Genomic DNA, 18,096 nt, shown 5'->3' with positions numbered 1-18,096 from the left:
GACGTGTGCACAGGGAGCAATGCGGATTAGAAGGGAAAGGGAGTACGTGAGTGACATCATGTCAATAATACAAGAGCGAGGCGTTTGACAGAAACCTGCTAAAGGGTTTTTTTCTGAGCTGTGTCATCGCAAACCTGTGTGACCTGGTCAGCACACTCCCACTCTGGAGGTCTTCTGATAATGCTCAGGACAGCCTGGTGGTCCTCAAGGCCAAACGAGAAAGACTTTCTGTGGAACATACATTCACAGGAGGTGTCACATATTGAACTTGTTCAAACAAAACAAAAAGCCAATACAACTAAAGGATTGATTTATGTTGTCCCTGCTGTTTTAAAACTCACATTTTGGCTACTTAGAGAACATGTCTTAAGACTTTACAAAACATCTGTCATGGGCAGTGAGCTTTGGGGCAGCCAGTTGTGCGTCAAGCTGTTTGTCAACTAGAGCCATCCAGTGGTGCTTTAAGGAACTTTGAATATAGCAAAAAGAAAACAGTGAGGGCCTCCAACAGAGATATTGGCCTCTATTCAATGTTGAGATTTTCTTCATTAAACAAATACATATCTGAATAGTAGCCTATAACTACTGTTCTTTCTTTCTACTAAGGTGAAAAGATGGCAGGTGTTTCTTTGTAGGACATTTCTCAATTTCCCCACCAGTTTTGATGTATTTTTACTCTCTCTGCTGGCTGCTGATATTTTAGATTTTTTATTAGTCTCATTAGATAATATTGGCTTTTAGGTGGTTCAGGGGTTTCTTTAAGGTGCCCTTTTGGTGGATGTTTGGTAAATTCATGTTCATATTAGAAATGTTATTCCTGATTTTATAGTGATATTTTTCTTTAATTCTGATTTTGAGGGATGAATGTATCCGTGATATCTGTTTCATATTTATCTGTACCCCACTGTCACATATATTGTCCATAAAAAGAGCTTTTTCATATCAATAAGGCTTCCCTGGCTAACGTTAAATTGTGAATAAATGAAATCAAAATCATGAAGTTCATTATTGGGTCGCCAGCATTCAAGCTAGCGGGATTATGAGAGCTTAAAAAGACAGCAGGCTATTCTTGTCTTCGTTATTATCATTTCATATCATGACCAGACGAGCTGACCTGAAACTCACAAACAACATAAGCCGTTTCCATGAGAACGCTCTTAATACGGAAGCCCGCTTGGATAACTGGAGCTGAAACGCGAAGGGGGGGTAGGAGCAGCAAGAGGCCATGGCTGAACAATGACTGACGTGGAAAGTGTAGGGAGAGAGTAACAAACTTTGGTGGGTAAAAAGTCGTGAGAGCCAAATTCATCGCCTCCCCTAAGCTGCTGTGGGCTTTGACTGGGCACAGCACAATGAGTCTGGATAAAGCAGAGCTGTGTGACTCACTGCTAACCTGGGTAAGTTTGATGTTAGCGAGGTGTCCTAGCGAAGGCTAACCGCCTAACAGGTGACAGCAGGTGTAAGCAATGTAGGAGGAAACATATCGTATATTTTGTTAGTGAAGGCCTCGTTAATCGATAAATAGCCGTCTTGTCGACCACGTAGGTTAACGCACAAGCTAGAAAAGTTGAGTTTGGAAGCTAACTGTCGCTAGCCAGCCAAGCTAGCTAACTAGCTAGCGTTAGGTAAACCCATTGGAAGTTTGCTGTCGGTGGTCTGTTCTAGCTTGTTATCTGTACCAAACTGACTGTGGTGTCAGCAACGTTGACTGCCCCAGAAAAACAAAACCAAAACAGCTTAGAGTAAGCTCAGACACTCATGCAGTAATGTTAGGTTATCCAACATAGTCACTTCTCAAGACCAGGGAAAACCCACCTGTTTGGCACTTTTCCACTCAGAGGCCAGTCTAGGACTAAACTAAGACTCCAGCTAATATTAATAGCTTGCTATGTAGGACTGTACCCATCTAACTTCCTAGCATCTGTCGTATAAATAGCGGAAAGAAAGACTGAATGGGTTTAGACAAAACCCCTGTTTTTGCTTCTACCTGCATTATTTGACAGTTTTGTAATATCTAGGCCTCTCTAATGTTTGTACTTAGCTGTTGCCCAAAGGAAGTATGCGCCCACTTAACTATTTGCAACAATGGCCGAGAGGAGTTTGTGTTTGTGGAGGTTTTTCTACACACCGAAAGATTAAACCCACATTTACACGTTCATCAAAGTGTATGCGTTTTATCTGGTGTAGTTTTGGATTACCGTTGAATGAAATATGGCTGTGCATCAAGCGTATAAGCAGCTTCTCAATGTCTTCATTTTCCAGATACAGACCTTTCAGGTGCCGTCATGCAACAGCAAGCAGGACCTGACCAGTGGAGTGGCCATTGGACACGTGCTGCACAGAATGTAAGGGCTCACATGTGTATTTCTAATTATTTTTGATTATCTAAGTGCACGGCGTGAGCTTCATTCAGAGCCTTCTCACTGATATTTGCTTATCTGTGGGATTTGCACTAAATTGCTCTTTTTGAATTGCACAAGGCCCTTATCTATGCAAAACTTAAACCGCTTTAAGACAACGGTCTGGATTTGTGAGGTCGGCTTTGTTAAAACATTGATCTACACTAAAATAAGACCTCTCTGTCCAGACCCGATCACCTTTGTAACTTGTCGTGGGACGTTTGTGTTCCATGCAGATAAATAGACATAAACATAACTGTTTAAGAATCAAACCAAATATTGTTTTTGTTATAATCACTTAAACTTAGAACCCAATGCTCAATGGTTGTGTCTCAATGGTTACCCACAAGTTGCGAAAACGTGCGAAAGCTTTCGTGAGACTCGCCGCCCGACTTTCTTAACTATTCAATGTCAATGTCTAACCTCAACCGTCTCGCGTCTCGTGGGTTTTTCTTCTGACATGTGATGGTTCTACTTAAATGTCGTTGTGCTTACCGGATCAGAACCACGGGGCCCTCAATGTCCCGTGGTTTTGTGAATCTTCGTGTCCAGAGATGTGTCGTCCTTATCGTCACCGGAGTTCTCTTGTGCTCTCATTAACAGAGACCCCTCTTGGTTTAATGAGACGTGGCTCGGCAGGATCAAGGAGGAGAGCGGGGACAACTGGCGCCTCAAGGTAATTTGTGAAACAGCGGGATGTGACAGAATACCTTACGGCAACCTAGAATGACCAAGATGCCGAGGCTTTTCTTTTTACTTCCTTTTCCTCATTAAAATGAGGATCAAGATTGTGACTCTAATTATTTCATTCTTTTTTGTTCTCTCAGGTCAGCAACTTAAAAAAGATTCTGAAGAGCATGCTGGACTATTACCATGATGTAAGAGGACTATTATTCTCACTAACTTTGGCACTTTTAGTACACTTTTAAATTCACCGACTCCTAATCCTCACCTTCCATGAACAGGTGCTCGGTCACCAGGTATCAGAGGAGCACATGCCAGACGTGAACCTCATAGGAGAGATGGGAGACGTCACTGAACTGGGCAAGCTGGTGCAGCTCGTATTGGGCTGTGCTGTCAGCTGTGAGAAGAAACAAGGTAAAAAAGGGGGGGGGGGGGACTTGGATGCAGCCGTCTGTGAAAATATCTCACAGGATTAACTCACATCACATGGTTCTTGCTTTATATCAGTCATGGTCTGATCATCACAAGTTGATAAACTGATTACATGCCCCCCCCCCCAACCTAAAGACAAATTACAATTCAGAGAACAAAAACTGATCGTTTGTTTATTCAAACATCTGCTTGATGAGCACTGGTTCTCTGAAAATACTGATAAATGCAGTGCTGGTTCGGTTTTTAGGAGAGTATTTGTGTAAATCCGCATTTGGCTGCACCGTCACGGCTCTCTGTTGTCTTCTCCTAAACACAGAGCAAATCCAGCAGATAATGACACTTGGGGAATCTGTCCAGCACGTCGTGATGACAGCCATTCAGGAGGTAAGTGCGGCTCTCGCTTATCCTCTCGGTTTCTCGCTACTTTGCATTAATCCCAGCTCTTAGTCATGGTTAATTCACAATCAAAGAAATCCGGATAAGCATGAGACTGAACAGAGTCCCAGAAACCCTACTCTTGAGGTATTTCAAGCATATGTTTAGTGTTTCATTGGCACCCATAAGGGCTGGGAATGTTGTGAACGTGGGAAAAAAAAACACCTGTCCTGGGATTTTCTAAACAAAGTTAGAAAACCCAATAAAACTGCTTTTTTTAGCGGGTATTTTGCCTGTAATTTGAGCTTTTCATTGACTTTGTTGTGACTGGTTATGTTTTAGCTATTATCAAAGGAGCCTTCATCGGAACCAGGAAGCCCAGAGACCTATGGGGACTTCGACTACCAGGTGAACCTTGCAACACTTTATTTCCCCCTCTTTTTTTTTTTCCCTCCTTACTCAGCAGATCTGTTACATCTTTCTTTTGTGTTTTGCCTCACCCTTTTTTATTAATGTTTACTCCCGCCCACTGGTATGTCATCTCCTCTGTCTTCATGTTCTGTTGGTTCTGTGTTCGCAGTCCAGGAAGTATTATTTTCTAAGCGAAGAGGCAGATGAGAAGTTGGACCTGAGCCAGCGCTGTCGAGACCTAGAACATCAGGTTGGTGCGCCAAAAAGGCGTCTACGTATTACTTGGCAAACATTTTCCTGAGACATTTACAGTTAGAAGTCTTGTGATTTTAGTCCTGTTTGATTTGGCAATGCACACAGTTACTGATGGTTACACCAAGTGCATTTTAATACTACAGGACCCAGAATTCTTAGGGCAGCAAACACTCTTTTAACAGAAATATACTAGCTAGCAGTCTGATTACCGTGCAGTCAAACAAACCAACATTGGTTTAGTAAAGAAATCAGTCAATAATTGGGCTTTTTCCATCATAATTTGAGGAACCGCAATCTGATTTCATGCTGTAGTTTTCCACACAACTGCAGGACAAAGTAATCCTTGCTGAGGAGTTGGAGGTGTGCAGCCTGCCAAAAAAAAAAACGCCCAGAATTTCTGTTGTCTTGTGTTGTAGACACCTTTTTTGAAGAACAGTCTCTGTCAGCAGATCTCTGTGATAACTACACTGCATTTCCTGTGATTGTGTCACGTCGCATGTGGGCACAATCCAGACAATTCATCAAACTTGGTCTCGTATCATCTCCCCCCCCCCCCCCCCCCCCCCCCAATGGAAATGGAGAGGGGGGAAAACCGGAGCTGGAGCACAGCTGAGACCGGCTGTCTGAGTCGTGTTGAGTTACTGCTGATGAAAACCCTGACGCTTCCTGGTTTTGCTGCTTTTAAATAACAAAATAACGGGACTTCTGTTATAAAGAATTTAGTTGAAGTGAAATGTATTCATCCCCTGTTTGACAGCTGCTCTTTGGACCGCGTGATATGTCTGATCGATATCCAGTCAGGCAGGTCGCATTGAAGTGTGGACTCACAGCTGTTCCATTCTGGTGCAGCAGATAAAAAACAGACAAGTGTGACCGTGGCCTCTGATACGGTGTTGGTACAGTGAACGGTGAGGATGATATCTATGAGATACAAACGGTAGCACTGGATTACATGCTGCGTCATTTCCTGCGGGAATGGCGGACTCCGCCGCTCACAATTAAATCTACTGCATAGAGGGGTATCTCCTGAATATACGTACTTTAAATTGCTATTGCTGCAAATCTGCTGACAATAAATAGTATCAGAGACGGGGATTGATTTAATTAAAATATCAAGGATTTTAACTCTAAGGTGGCATATTGGTGCTTGGGTTTGTTTTTGTATTATTCTGATATGATGCCCTAATATTGCGTACATGTTGTCTTTTCCTGCTTTTAAAGGCTGCATTACAGTAAAGTGATGTACTTTGTGAACTGTTCTAGCTGGTCTACTATTTGCGTCACCCTCTTAGTCATAGTACCCACATGATCATTACTGATGAGTGTTGACCAAAAGTCACCAGTTGTCAATATGGAAGGTTTTGGTCAAAAATGTGATATTTTCTCATTTCATCTCTGGAGGTACCTGACCTTCAGATCCTTTTGAGGCCTAGTTCTGCTGTGCTGTGGCAGCATGCTGATGAATGCGTGTGCCTGCAGCTTCTTTTTATTTCTTTTTTTTTTTTTGCTCTGACCCTTATTGATTATTCTGCCATATACGTTGTTTGTGTTCCCACAGCTTGTTTTTGCACCGCTGACTGAGAGGGGACTAATTTTGTGCTTTTCAAAGACACATTTTAGTCAATAGTTGCATAACATCAAGATAAAACTGACACGTTGCCTTGGGATGGAGCGGTAGCCAACAATAATTTGTACCGCTCTCAGCCCACCTGTTTGTTTACTTACTCAGCCCACGCGTTATGGATTAGTCATTTGTGTTGTTTTGGAGGCTATTTACTGTTGCTGGTCCTCTGCTAAAGCATGCAATCTGTCCTAAAGTTCAGTGTAGGGTTTTGCTGTGTTCAAACTGGAAAGATGTCCAGCAGGTAAGTACACGCTCTGCCTTATTTGTAATACCGGAATGCCAGCTTGTCTAACTGTAACTTCACTTCAGCTCGACTCAAACAAACATAATATAACTCCTTGAAAAATGGAACATTTCTCCCCCCTCTGAACTAAAACAGTATAACCAATATTAATAATGGTCCCACTGAGCTTTACATATTGGTCCTTTTAAATCATGAGAATCTGCCTTTTGACCCTGAGGGTACTGCTAACAACTTCCCTATTGAGAAAGTTCCATCTGCCTGAGACCGTCGCAAACCAGCTGACTGACTAGCTCTAGCATGTGAAATGAGAACAAAGCATGTGTTCGAGGTCCTCTAAGCATGAAAAGTGGTGAGTTTGTCGCCGTGTATCTTATTTCTTTTCCTTCTGTGGATCCGTCGTGTGCCGGTACTCTGGCTTTTGTCGTGTTTTTATTCTCAGAAAGACGCCCGTTGCTCATGTCGGCATTCTTGATATTTTATTCTTTAAATCAGCGTTGAGGACTTTTCTCTCTCTCTCTCTCTCTCTCCCTCCCTTTTGTTCGGCTGTATATTTGTCACTTTGTCGCACCTTCATCGCTCGCCTCTCCCGGTCTTCTACACCTGCTTTCACGGTGGCTGTCCTCTCTGCGCTTCTCTCTCAGTTGTCGGTGGCTCTGGAGGAGAAGTCGTCCCTACAGGCGGAGACGCGCTCTCTGAGGGACAAGCTGAGCCGCTGCGACTCTCTGGACGTCTCCACCACCGCCATCACCGGCAAGAAGCTGCTGCTGCTGCAGAGTCAGATGGAGCAGCTCCAGGAGGAGAACTACAGGTACAAGTGTTCACACGGCGTAGTGTTGGCACCGGCCCATGAAGCCCAGGGTTTCCTTCTAGTATGCAATGCGTGAGCAAACACTACTCAGGCCTTTACATAATAGATGTATTTAGTTTGCATAATTTACATCATGTACATATGCAAATCAAATGCTTTTGCTGGATCATATTGCTTCCAGTTAGTATCTCACAATGAGCCCACAACTGCTCTGGTGTCGTGTATATATATCTATCTATCTCTGTCAGACTGGATAACAGCAGAGATGACATGCGTGTGCGGGGAGAGATTCTGGAGCGCGAGGTGATCGACCTGCAGCTACGGAACGAAGAGCTGACCAGCCTGGCGCAGGAGGCCCAGGCCCTCAAAGACGAGATGGACATCCTCAGGTGAGGCCGCACTTTTGGCCTTCTTACAAATTCCCCGGCCCAGTCGTGTTGAGCTAATTGTGGGGAAAACGGCGTAGGCCTTCTCACGAGCGAAACCTCAGAAAGTCACGCTCGGTGGGCGTTGAATCACGCTGGACACTGAAGGCTTCTGTGTTCTCTGCTTTGTAGCTTTCCAGCAGAGCGTTTTGGGATTGTGTAATGTCAAACTAGGGAATACACAATACATTGAGGGCTTTTTAAAATTGTTTTCATTTCAATTTTAGTCAACATTGCCTTCCATGCAAAAGATTTTCCCTCTGTGAAAATGTGAAATATATTGTAAATATTGGCTGACAATAATTGTTGAGCTCTGGAATTGTTGTTAATAAAAGCACAAAAACTTAAATCAACCAGCTGACGCTTTACCAGCGTTTCTAACTGACAATATATCTCTTGTCTCTTTTAAAGGAGAAGTCTGGTGATATTCTACATTTCTGTAACCATCAATAAAACCCATGAAAATATCAAAACCCACCGCCATCAATACTCACTAGAAGAAAGAAGTAGAAAAGTATTGAGGGACCAACTGGCACATTGTTAGTTTTGATCTTTTCAAGGGATTTTTCGAGAATGCAGAACAACACCAGTCTTCTCCTTTAAGCAGTAGTTCATCTATTATCAATTTACACTCACAGAAACACAACTCCCACACTGCCCACACACAGACGTCCATTCAGCTCCTCTCTGACATCTGTGTTGAGAATACGAATTTCATGCATTGACACTGGCCTGCGTCAGAGTTGTTGCTTTTCATTAAGCGCACACACACACACACACACACACACACACACACACACACACACACACACACACACACACACACACACGCGGATGTATTGTGTTTTAGCTAAAAAGTCCCATTTCTGAGCTGGTACTCAACGCCTCCCACACGGTCCGTCCCCCGTCCCTCAGGCACTCGTCTGACCGGGTGAACCAGCTCGAAGCGGTGGCGGAGACGTACAAGAGGAAGCTGGAGGATCTGGGGGACCTGCGCCGGCAGGTGCGCCTCCTGGAGGAGCGCAACACGGTGTACATGCAACGCACCTGCGAGCTGGAGGAGGAGCTGCGCAGGGCCAACGCTGTCCGCAGTCAGCTGGACACCTACAAGAGACAGGCAAGCTGTGGGAGGAGAGGGGGCGGGGGGGGGGGGGGGGGGTGGGGGGGGTGATGTAAACACAGTCTGGTTTCCGCACGTGTTTGGAAAACCTTTCAGTTTTTTTATTATACCCGGCCCTTGCCAACACAGACCGTTAATGTGCTCTCCTCGACTTGCAGGCTCACGAGCTCCACACCAAGCACTCGGCGGAGGCCATGAAAGCTGAGAAATGGCAGTTTGAGTACAAGAACCTTCACGACAAGTATGACGCACAGCTGAAAGAGAAAGAAGTGAGTCGGCGAGCATCTTTGGGAAATAAAAAGTTCAGTAGTGGAGACAGAGTGAGCACTTTACGAAACACTCTTACAGGGTTTTATTTAAGGCTTTTTATCAGTCAACTGAATTCACGGTCACACACTCTACATGCGGAGATGTAGGTTTTTATTACTGCGGCCTTTTGTGGATCAACATTTGTTGTCCAGGACGCACACATCCCTGCAGGAGGAACGGGTTGCCAGGCAAATATCATAGTATTCTTCAGTGGACTCCCACGTCATGTGTCAATTCTAGCACCTTCTGCAAACTGACAGGAATGATTAATGTCCTCGGTTACTGGTGGGAGTAAATAAGGAATACATACTGTACTGACATGAAGTGTACATTTACTTTGTACTACTTCGAGGTGGTGAGCCTAGATAAAAGAAACTCGACGTTCAGAGGGGTTTTGTGCGGTAAATGTAAATGTGATTGCCCCCAATTACTGCCCTTTATAGTCTGAATGTAAAATGACATTGAGTCAGTTTTCATGTGCACAGCTGCTCCAACAAAACCTAATTCCACAACCAGGAATCAAACATGTGGTTATGTGGTTATGTGGTTATGTGGTACGCACCTTAACCGTTAAACTACCTGGTAGTGCTTTGTTTTGAATTTTCCATTCCACACATGGCAGTTTCATACTTTCTCGAATTTATAGATTTCTTATGACGTACAAAGTGAAGCAGTCTGAAATCACGCTGACGGTGTCTCGTTGTGCTTCGTACCTCAGCGTCTGATCTCAGAAAGAGACACACTTCGGGAGACGAACGACGAGCTCAGGTGTGCACAAGTCCAACAGAGGTGTCTCAGTGGATCTGGTGAGTTGTAACTGCGCTCCATTCAGAAACCAATAACTGACCTACAAGATAAGACAAAATAATCTAAAGTAAATATCCACTTGTGGTAGAATACATTTTCCTTCAACAGCATGTTTAAGGATAGCTCAGATTTGAGCTACTCACCCATAGTCGGCGTATTGCCTACAGTAACAGGAAGGAGTAACAGACACGGAAGCTGAGCAACGTGCTGCTGTGGACCCGCAAAATGTCTCTTAAGTCAGCTAAAAAAATGTGTACGCTATATTTAGAATATTCTCACCACTGAAGCCGTTATCCTCTTTTCAAAGCCACAAGACTCCTTTTTGACAAAAACAGTCATTTTAACTCGTGGGACACGGGAGTTGCCGGTCTTACCGCTGCCTCCATCGGTTAGTTTGTTATGGTGGGATTTGAAGATCTGTAAGACAGCAAGGTCAAATATTCTAATATAGCGTACACTAAAACTGATATTCATTTCTTTTAGTTGTCAGCATTTTTTTATTTTTTTTTCGGATTAAAACAAAGATATGCAAATTGGGGGTATTTAATGAGATAAAGCTACCCTCAGACACTTAATCTCTCTCTCTCCCTCCCTCTGCAGGAGGCTTGTGTGACAGTGGTGTCACAGTTGGAAACCTCGCTGCTGAGATCATGCCTACTGAGCTCAAGTACGTCTGCATGGGTTTAGGGGTTCACGTATTCGAGCGTAACCGATGAGATTTTCCCTCTAAAGCCGTCACCGACATCACGTCGGAGTCACTATCGGTAGCTCAGTCGTGCCCTACATTCACCGGCTCTAGTCTGAGGCGCAGTCGGCCCCTGAAATAGCAACACATGCCGGCGCTTCACATTTGGCCCGGGTGTTGTCGGACAAAGGCGCGGCCGACTCGCCAGACCTTATTTGCCTCTGCCGCTCTCTGACCCATTTCATCTCTCCTCCACTTTCCCCCCCCCCCTTTCCCTCACCTCTTACTCCCCCCCCCCCCCCCCCCTCGCTTCTCAATGTTCTTTTCCTCGGACAGGGAGACGGTGGTGCGTCTACAGAGCGAAAACAAGATGTTGTGCGTCCAGGAGGAGGCCTACAGGCAGAAACTAGTGGAGGTGCAGGCTGAGCTGGAGGAGGCTCAGCGCAGCAAGAACGCCCTGGAAACTCAGAACAGGTGAGGGGGGGGAAGGTTAAGTAATACTTTGTGGTTGTTAGGCAATCGTTCCCTTTCTAGGTCACCATACTGTGTTTTCCTGGACATTAGGCTGGTTGTTTGGCTGATAGTAGGAGTGATATCTGCCTAAATGTCAACTCACCCTCTGGACTCTGTGCTCAACTGAGCTGTGTGGGCTGGACTGGAGGACAGACAGCAGAAAGCCAGATTGTCCCTTGACTGTGTGTGTGTGTGTGTGTGTGTGTGTGTGTGTGTGTGTGTTTACATGCCTGTGGGCATGTGGACATGTGGGTGGACTGCGTGTGTGTGTGTGTGTGTGTGTGTGTGTTTGTGTGTGTGTGTGTGTGTCCATGCAACACCAGGCCCAGGGTGTGGGAAGCATCCTCAGCAACAGTAACAGGAGGAGAGGAGTGGACTGAGCATGCTCAGTAGAGCAGAAGCAGGGAATGGACAGGCCGCACACTTGGGGGAACGGATGAACACTGCCTCCAGCAGATGTACACAGATCCACACGATGCTTTGCATACATCTTCCACCCACAGCGCACACCTTTCCTCTGGAAACAGCACAGCCATGGCTGGAAGTAGAGAGAACTCAAAAATGTCGTTTGTGGAGTATAACAGTTATAATGCCATGAATTATAAAGAAAGAAAAGAAAAACAAGTTTAATGTCTTTAAAAATGTATTTTACAGAAATGGAGGCTCTACGTGCTTTATGTATTGAACAATTAACATTTTTAGAACCTCTACTTGAGGTTCTAAATGAGGCATGTAGAATAAAATGTTATTTGATGCAATACCACAATTTTAAGCTTCGTTTTGGCTTCTTTTTCTGACGGAAGGGTTCGTCACACGGGTGTTCAAGGGCCGTCGGCAAGATAAAATATAATATATAATAATACATTTTTTGCTCTTTCTGTTCCTAACATTTCTTCTTGTCCCCGTTTTGTCTCCTAGATTAAACCAGCAGCAGATCTCAGAGCTGCGTTCTCAGATCGAGGAGCTCCAGAAGGCGCTCCATGACCAGGACAGCAAGACTGAGGACGTGAGTCAGGAGGCCTCCTCCTCCCTCCTCTGCCCGCTTTTATCATCCCCTCATTTCATAGAGTAGCTTCCTATGATCACGGTGACACAGTGCGCATGTGAAAACAGTGTTTATGATCAACTAGATGCATGCCACATTGAGTATATTGGAAAGATAGCGGTTGACAACACTTGGCTGTTGACTGCGGTGTTTATTCTACTTTGATACATTTAACCCGTGTTTGCTGTGGTGACTCACTGTTAACTCCTCCCTCTCTGCCTGTCTCTCTGTGCCTGCCCCCGTCGATCAACTCTGCCAAAATCAGGCCATCGTAAGTACGGCCCACCCTCCGTCCAACTGGCCCACGATTTAACTCTCAGCTTGATTATTATTATTTATTTTTTTTGCAGCTTATGCCGAGTATATCTGTGATTTTCAGAAAGCCTTAGTTAGTTTAAAGTTGAATGTGTTTTTTCTCTTTCTCCATGAAGTCCTCCTTGCTGAAGAAAAAGCTTGAGGAGCATTTGTAAGTACTGCTTCTTAGAGCTTGTTCATCCATGTGGGTCCCAAACTAAAGTGATTATTATTATTACTCTTGTGATTTATTTATTTTTTTTGCAGGGAGAAGCTCCATGAAGCTCACTCGGACCTCCAAAAGAAAAGAGAGGTCATCGACGACCTGGAGCCCAAAGTGGACGGCAACAGTGAGTCCTTTCTGCCCAATGTGTCCTTCAGTCGCTGCCTCTTTGAGCGCCCGCCGGTGTCCGCTCTTCTCTTCCTTATCTTTATCTTTATCTTTATCTCTCCCTCCCCCCCCCCCCCCCTTCTCAGTGGCAAAGAAGATAGACGAGCTCCAGGAGAGTCTGCGGAAGAAGGACGAGGACATGAAGCAGATGGAGGAGCGATACAAGCGTTATGTGGAGAAGGCGAGAACGGTCAGTCCACCTAGACGGAACATGTTGTCCTCAGCGTGTGACTCTAAAAGCTTAGGTTACTTTTTTCACTGGTTTAAGGGAAACACGTGGTCTGAAGAAGTTTGAAAATAGAAAAAGAAAAGTGGGGGTTGGAGTTCCGAAGAAGTGAGTTTTCCAGACCTTTGTAGCTCGCTCATCATCTGTGCTCGAGACTACATTAGCTGGCACCTACATTAACCACAATGCAACTTGGCCGCAGACAGTTGGGTTGTGGATTCAGGTGTGTTTTAGGTGATTAATGCAGGTGCCAGATTTTGACATGGAAGAAGAATGTGCGGGGAAAAACAACAAGACAATTTCTCCGGTTTTACTGAATTGATTTAACTCCTTTTTTTTCTTTTTTTTAACTGTACATTGTGAGTCTGGAGTCAAACACTGAATCAGTGGGGTGATCTTCTAAAATAAATGTCCTTCATTGTGTGCAGGTGATCAAAACCCTGGATCCCAAGCAGCAGCCGGTGCCGGCGACTCCGGACGTTCAGGCGCTGAAGAACCAGCTGACGGAGAGGGAGAGGAAAATCAAGCACCTGGAGGTACGAATGTTTTTCACGTAAAGAGACAAAGTAGGTCACTCCGGCTCTTTAAATCTCACTAATGCATGATGATCTGTTGCGCAGCATGACTATGAGAAGAACAGAGCCAGGCATGACCAGGAGGAGAAACTCATCATTACTGCATGGTACAACATGGTAAGTGAGTGTACAAATGCATAAAAACATGTAAAAAGCCTGAAGGATGATTTTTTTTTTATTTTTACGGTTTTCATGTTTTGTTCTTTCGCTACTGTTGAATAAAAATTCATGAAAACTCGTAAAAGACATTCGAGGCCAAACAAGGATTTTATTTATTTTTTTACCGCAGTGAGATGATTTGCATGAGACACAAGTCCTTACTCTCCACGTTGTTGTTCACACGCCCGTTCTTCACTCTTCCTCTTGTCTCTCCCCTCCTCAGGGGATGGCGTTGCATCAGAAAGTGTCTGGCGAGCGGCTCGGCCCCTCTAACCAGGCCATGTCCTTCCTCGCCCAGCAGAGGCAGTCCACCAACGCCCGGAGAGGCCTGACGCGACCCCATCCCAGATAAAAGGTCCGGGCAGGAGAGCAACACTTTGAAAGGAAGCACGGAGAGAGTGAGGTGATCCTCGGTAGACTTCTCCTGAGCTCTCCCTGTAGCTTCGCCTTTTTTTTTTTTTTAAACTGGATCGCTGCACCTCAGAGAGTATTCTTCACGCTGCTGCTGCCCCCTGCTGGCTCTTAATGGTACGAGAATGTATTTTTTTCTCTTTGGAGCCCTGGAGGAGAGAGATACTCTGCTGTTGATTAGATTCAGAGTCAACGCTCAAAAACAGAAATGAATGGAGTGGAGGGAGATGTGGGGCCTGAAAATAGGCTGTCTCACCTTTTAAGGTGACTTTTATTTCCTCTGTAGCCTCGTGGACTGTTTCTTTAAGGTCTGTTTTAACTCTTTTCTTTTTTTGTCTTTTATATTATTCAATAGGATAACTGTTCAAATGCGGTAGACAAGAGTTAGGGGTTTTACGGTTAGTATTTTAAGTGCTAAAGAAGACATAAAGCCACATCTATGGAATGTTATAGACTGAAAGCAGATGATCACATTCAGCCGTTAGTACATCTCCTTGGTTTTGTTCATTTCTTTTGGATTTTCTTATAGCTTTGTTGTCTTGACCATGTGTTTTGATGTGAGTTTGACTTTTTTTTATTTTTTTTTATTTGACGGACCTCAAAAAGATGTAAAGACCACTAGTGTGTGTTATTGGCTTTAGTCTTTGTGTCTCTTTTGTATCCACTTGAATCATTTTCATAATTAGAGTTATATACACCAAAGCACTTTCCTAGAACGGTGGGTTTATTTAGTGCCTCGCAGAAAACTACAAATGCTTCCTCTATGGATGAGATCTGTCGACCTCCGTCTCATTTGGCACAAATCTATTTGACTTAAACACCGCATCACACTGCAGGCCCACTTTCATATGGATGGTGAGACTGTGAGTCCTGCATATTATTTTTCTTAACGATGTTCTCTAATTATGAATTTGATAATTACTTTTTTTTTTTTTCATGCCCTTCCTTCTTCCCACAGTTTGAATCAGGGTGAGGACCTAACTGCACTCAACACTTTCGACTCTGAACTGAATATAGGCAATTGAAGGCCTCCTACTTTATCACAAATACTGTAATACACGATGTGATTGAGTCCATAACAATAATAATTATAATGACTCAGCTAATGCTTGGTTACCACTGCTAGACCTCATGTACAGTTTAATTGAACTGGAAGGAAATACTTTATCAATAAGCTGGAATCTTTTTTTCTTGTCTGTTGACAGGAAGTCTGAGTTTTCGGGTGTACTAGACGGCACCGTTATCAACACTACGTCTGACTGTTCACTACTGGTTCATTTTCCTTTCGACGGACGTAGTCGTTAAGATTCCGTCCTACATCAGAGCTGCTGTTTTGTGACTTGTTCTTCATCCCTGTGAATGTTTGTGCTATGGACCACGCAGACCAGAGTCCTGCTGTTTGGTGTTTCATTGTTAGAGTTGATATTTACGGCGTCACTGTGCTTGCTGCACATTTGCATGGCTTGAAGGGGTTCACTTTTAGGCAGTGTTTGTTTGTTTCATATAACGGTCTAGTAGATCATAGCATGGTGTACTTCTCACAGGGATCTGAGGCAAGTTAAAGGTCTGTAGTACTGTCTGTTCTACTTTTGCACTACAAATAAATGGGATCTTAAGATAAGAAACAGTGGGCTGGTGTTTTCTTTTCAAATAAGAAGTAGCAGGACTACTTACCAGTCCTAACATACTGACTGAAACATTTATAAACACGTATCCAGAGAAGACTAATTATATGTACACTTTACTTCTGTCATGACCTCAAGGCCAGACTGATTAGTCAGACGTCTCGCATCCTTTGTGCATTGGCCTGAGCATGTTGAGTGAAAAGGGGAGTCTATCACAACACTTGATAACCAGCAAACCCAAATCTAATTAAAAATACATTTAAACAAAGTCATAGTAGTATGCCATGAAAATTGGATTATAATCTGGTTTGTGAAAACCTATTTCACAATAAGCAGGATTCTGACTGAGAAAAAATATACATAAACTATACATAAGCCCTTAATATGGCTTACTGCACTGTGTTGTAAGAAGTCAAGTAGAAACGTTTTTATTTTTTTTAAAAGGCCTTGTATAGGATGTCAAAGTCATAAACGCGTCATAGAATGACGTAGCAGTAAGTTTTGGGACGCCGTCAGGATGGCGCCGCAGACCAACTTCTGGTTCAAGCGAGGAGCAAGGAAATGAATAAGAGACTTGGGATGTATCCGATAACGTCTGTGTTTGTTCTACATCCAATACTATGACATATTTGTTTATTTTAGGACATACAATACTTTGCCTTTTTTCTAAACCACTCCTTTGACTTTTTTTTTTCAACATAGGTTTATGCAACAGTGTTTCATTGGCCGACACACCTCCTCATTGTTCATCAGTTATTTGATTGGACGCTGCAGCTGATTGAACTGATCTGATTGTTCTCAACAACACATCAGACTGAAGACACATCACAGATTAAACTCAAGTTTTAGATTTGATTTGTTTTCTGATTTCACTACTTGATTTAAATATATGTTCATTGTAGGTCTGAACAACAAAACCAGAAACAACTTTCTTCATTTACTAGAAAGTTTTGTCTTTTCATGATCTCATATTTCCCTCAATAACTTTTATTATGGATACAAGTAAAGTCAGAGAGCTGGAGAGACGAAACACATTTTACATAATTTATCATCATTTCATTCAGTCATGTGGGAATGATAATTCCTGCACGTCGGTTTTGATGAGTTATATCATCCCAAAACATGGAGCCTAATAAATGAATTCCAGTGTTCCAAAGAAAGCACAATCATATTCTGGGTTATTCCATAATGACTTCACAATCAGACTTTCAAAACATAGAGACACAAACATGAGACAACCGCATTCCGCCGGTAGAAATTGGTCCTGTGCATATAAACAGGACACAAAACACAGTATAAATACTCAATGCAGTTTAACAGGCTACAGAGACGATTACTGTGTCTTTATAGGTACAGTTCACATGTGTACAGACTCAAACTCCGTCAAAACTCTCTCCAGCTGTGAAAGTCGACTGACAGCTGATCCAGCCGTCATCAGAAACAGATGTGGCTTCACGTGATGCAACTGAGGAAAGGACGTCTCATTTCCGTTAAAACATATTTCCTTGTTTCCTCTCTCTTCGCATGGTTTCCTTGGACTAAGCCACAAGGAAATTACACAAGTGAGGGAAATGGGGATGCAATTAGGAGACTTGTGATGTACCCATAGCAAAGCTTGTCCAAAAAAGTCAAAGAAAGTCATAAAAAAGTCATAGTATAGCACGTCGAAAAAAGTCCCAGTATAGCATGACGAAATAAGTCATATGTGTCATAAAAAGTCCCAGTATAGCATGTCAAAGAAAGAAAAGAAAAAAGTAATTGTTTAGCTTTTTTCAACAGGTAAAAGCCATTTCTACCTACATGGGGAGCAAGTCCTCTTCTCTGGGGTCCGCTATGTTTCTACAGCAGCCTGGAGCAGACAAACTCATCACGACGCAGACCGAAACTCTGTATTTAACGAGCCGCGGTGCTACATTATTAAAGACCGGAGTATTGATGAGCCCTGACATCACTGGTGCTTTTTGTTTTTTTCAGTACTTTTTGTTTCGGTGTAATCTATTTCCACGCTGCAGCGCACGTCTCTGTCGGGCTGAGCTGCTCAGCTTCACACACAGTTCAGTGAACCAGATGAAGTGAAGATGAAGTGAAGATGAAGTGAAGATGACTCGAGTTGACGACGCTCGTTAGTGCAATAAAACATTTGGGAGTTAAAAAAAAAGCCAATATTTTATCAATACATCTGTTCAAACAAGCACGAACATGTCAACAGAAGTGAAAGTGAAACCTAATTCAATAGGCTCAGTCCGCACCCTTCGTTGGGTTGTTTGCTGTCCAGGGTG

General features: G+C 43.6%; 1 protein-coding gene across 3 annotated transcripts; it reads left to right on the top strand.

Moving 5' to 3' along the window:
- The first annotated feature begins 1,207 nt into the window (after window positions 1-1,207).
- On the top strand, window positions 1,208-15,811 carry hook2 (hook microtubule-tethering protein 2). Of its 3 annotated transcripts, none has more exons than XR_011103600.1 (23): window positions 1,208-1,397; window positions 2,263-2,345; window positions 3,003-3,075; window positions 3,227-3,277; window positions 3,365-3,497; window positions 3,832-3,899; window positions 4,233-4,298; window positions 4,471-4,551; window positions 7,066-7,232; window positions 7,481-7,621; window positions 8,573-8,774; window positions 8,936-9,046; window positions 9,805-9,892; window positions 10,494-10,560; window positions 10,915-11,052; window positions 12,010-12,097; window positions 12,568-12,602; window positions 12,698-12,780; window positions 12,908-13,011; window positions 13,476-13,583; window positions 13,668-13,739; window positions 14,005-14,184; window positions 15,398-15,811. XR_011103600.1 is itself a non-coding variant. In XM_068718408.1 (22 exons), the coding sequence occupies exons 1-22, from the start codon at window positions 1,353-1,355 to the stop codon at window positions 14,131-14,133; spliced, it is 2,133 nt and encodes a 710-aa protein (XP_068574509.1). In that variant the 5' UTR covers window positions 1,208-1,352; the 3' UTR covers window positions 14,134-15,811. The 3 variants fall into 3 exon arrangements, 1 of the variants encoding a protein (XP_068574509.1); XR_011103599.1 differs by having other exon boundaries at window positions 15,151-15,811; XM_068718408.1 differs by having other exon boundaries at window positions 14,005-15,811.
- The last annotated feature ends 2,285 nt before the right edge of the window (window positions 15,812-18,096 follow it).

Source organism: Cebidichthys violaceus, unplaced genomic scaffold (genome assembly GCF_023349555.1).
Source record: "Cebidichthys violaceus isolate CVI_PGR_0920_01 unplaced genomic scaffold, fCebVio1.0.p SCAF_23, whole genome shotgun sequence".
In the NCBI taxonomy this organism is placed as follows: domain Eukaryota; kingdom Metazoa; phylum Chordata; class Actinopteri; order Perciformes; family Stichaeidae; genus Cebidichthys; species Cebidichthys violaceus.
The sequence above is the reverse complement of the archived record's forward strand: the minus strand, read 5'-3'. Positions and strand labels throughout refer to the sequence as shown.

Bases quoted from the DNA above. Each gene is read 5' to 3' on its own strand.
- hook2 (XM_068718408.1), top strand. From the start codon at position 1,353: ATGAGTCTGGATAAAGCAGAGCTGTGTGACTCACTGCTAACCTGG. The intron at 3,278-3,364 runs GTAAGAGGACTA...TTCCATGAACAG, and splicing joins TGCTGGACTATTACCATGAT to GTGCTCGGTCACCAGGTATC. The intron at 7,233-7,480 runs GTACAAGTGTTC...TATCTCTGTCAG, and splicing joins CTCCAGGAGGAGAACTACAG to ACTGGATAACAGCAGAGATG.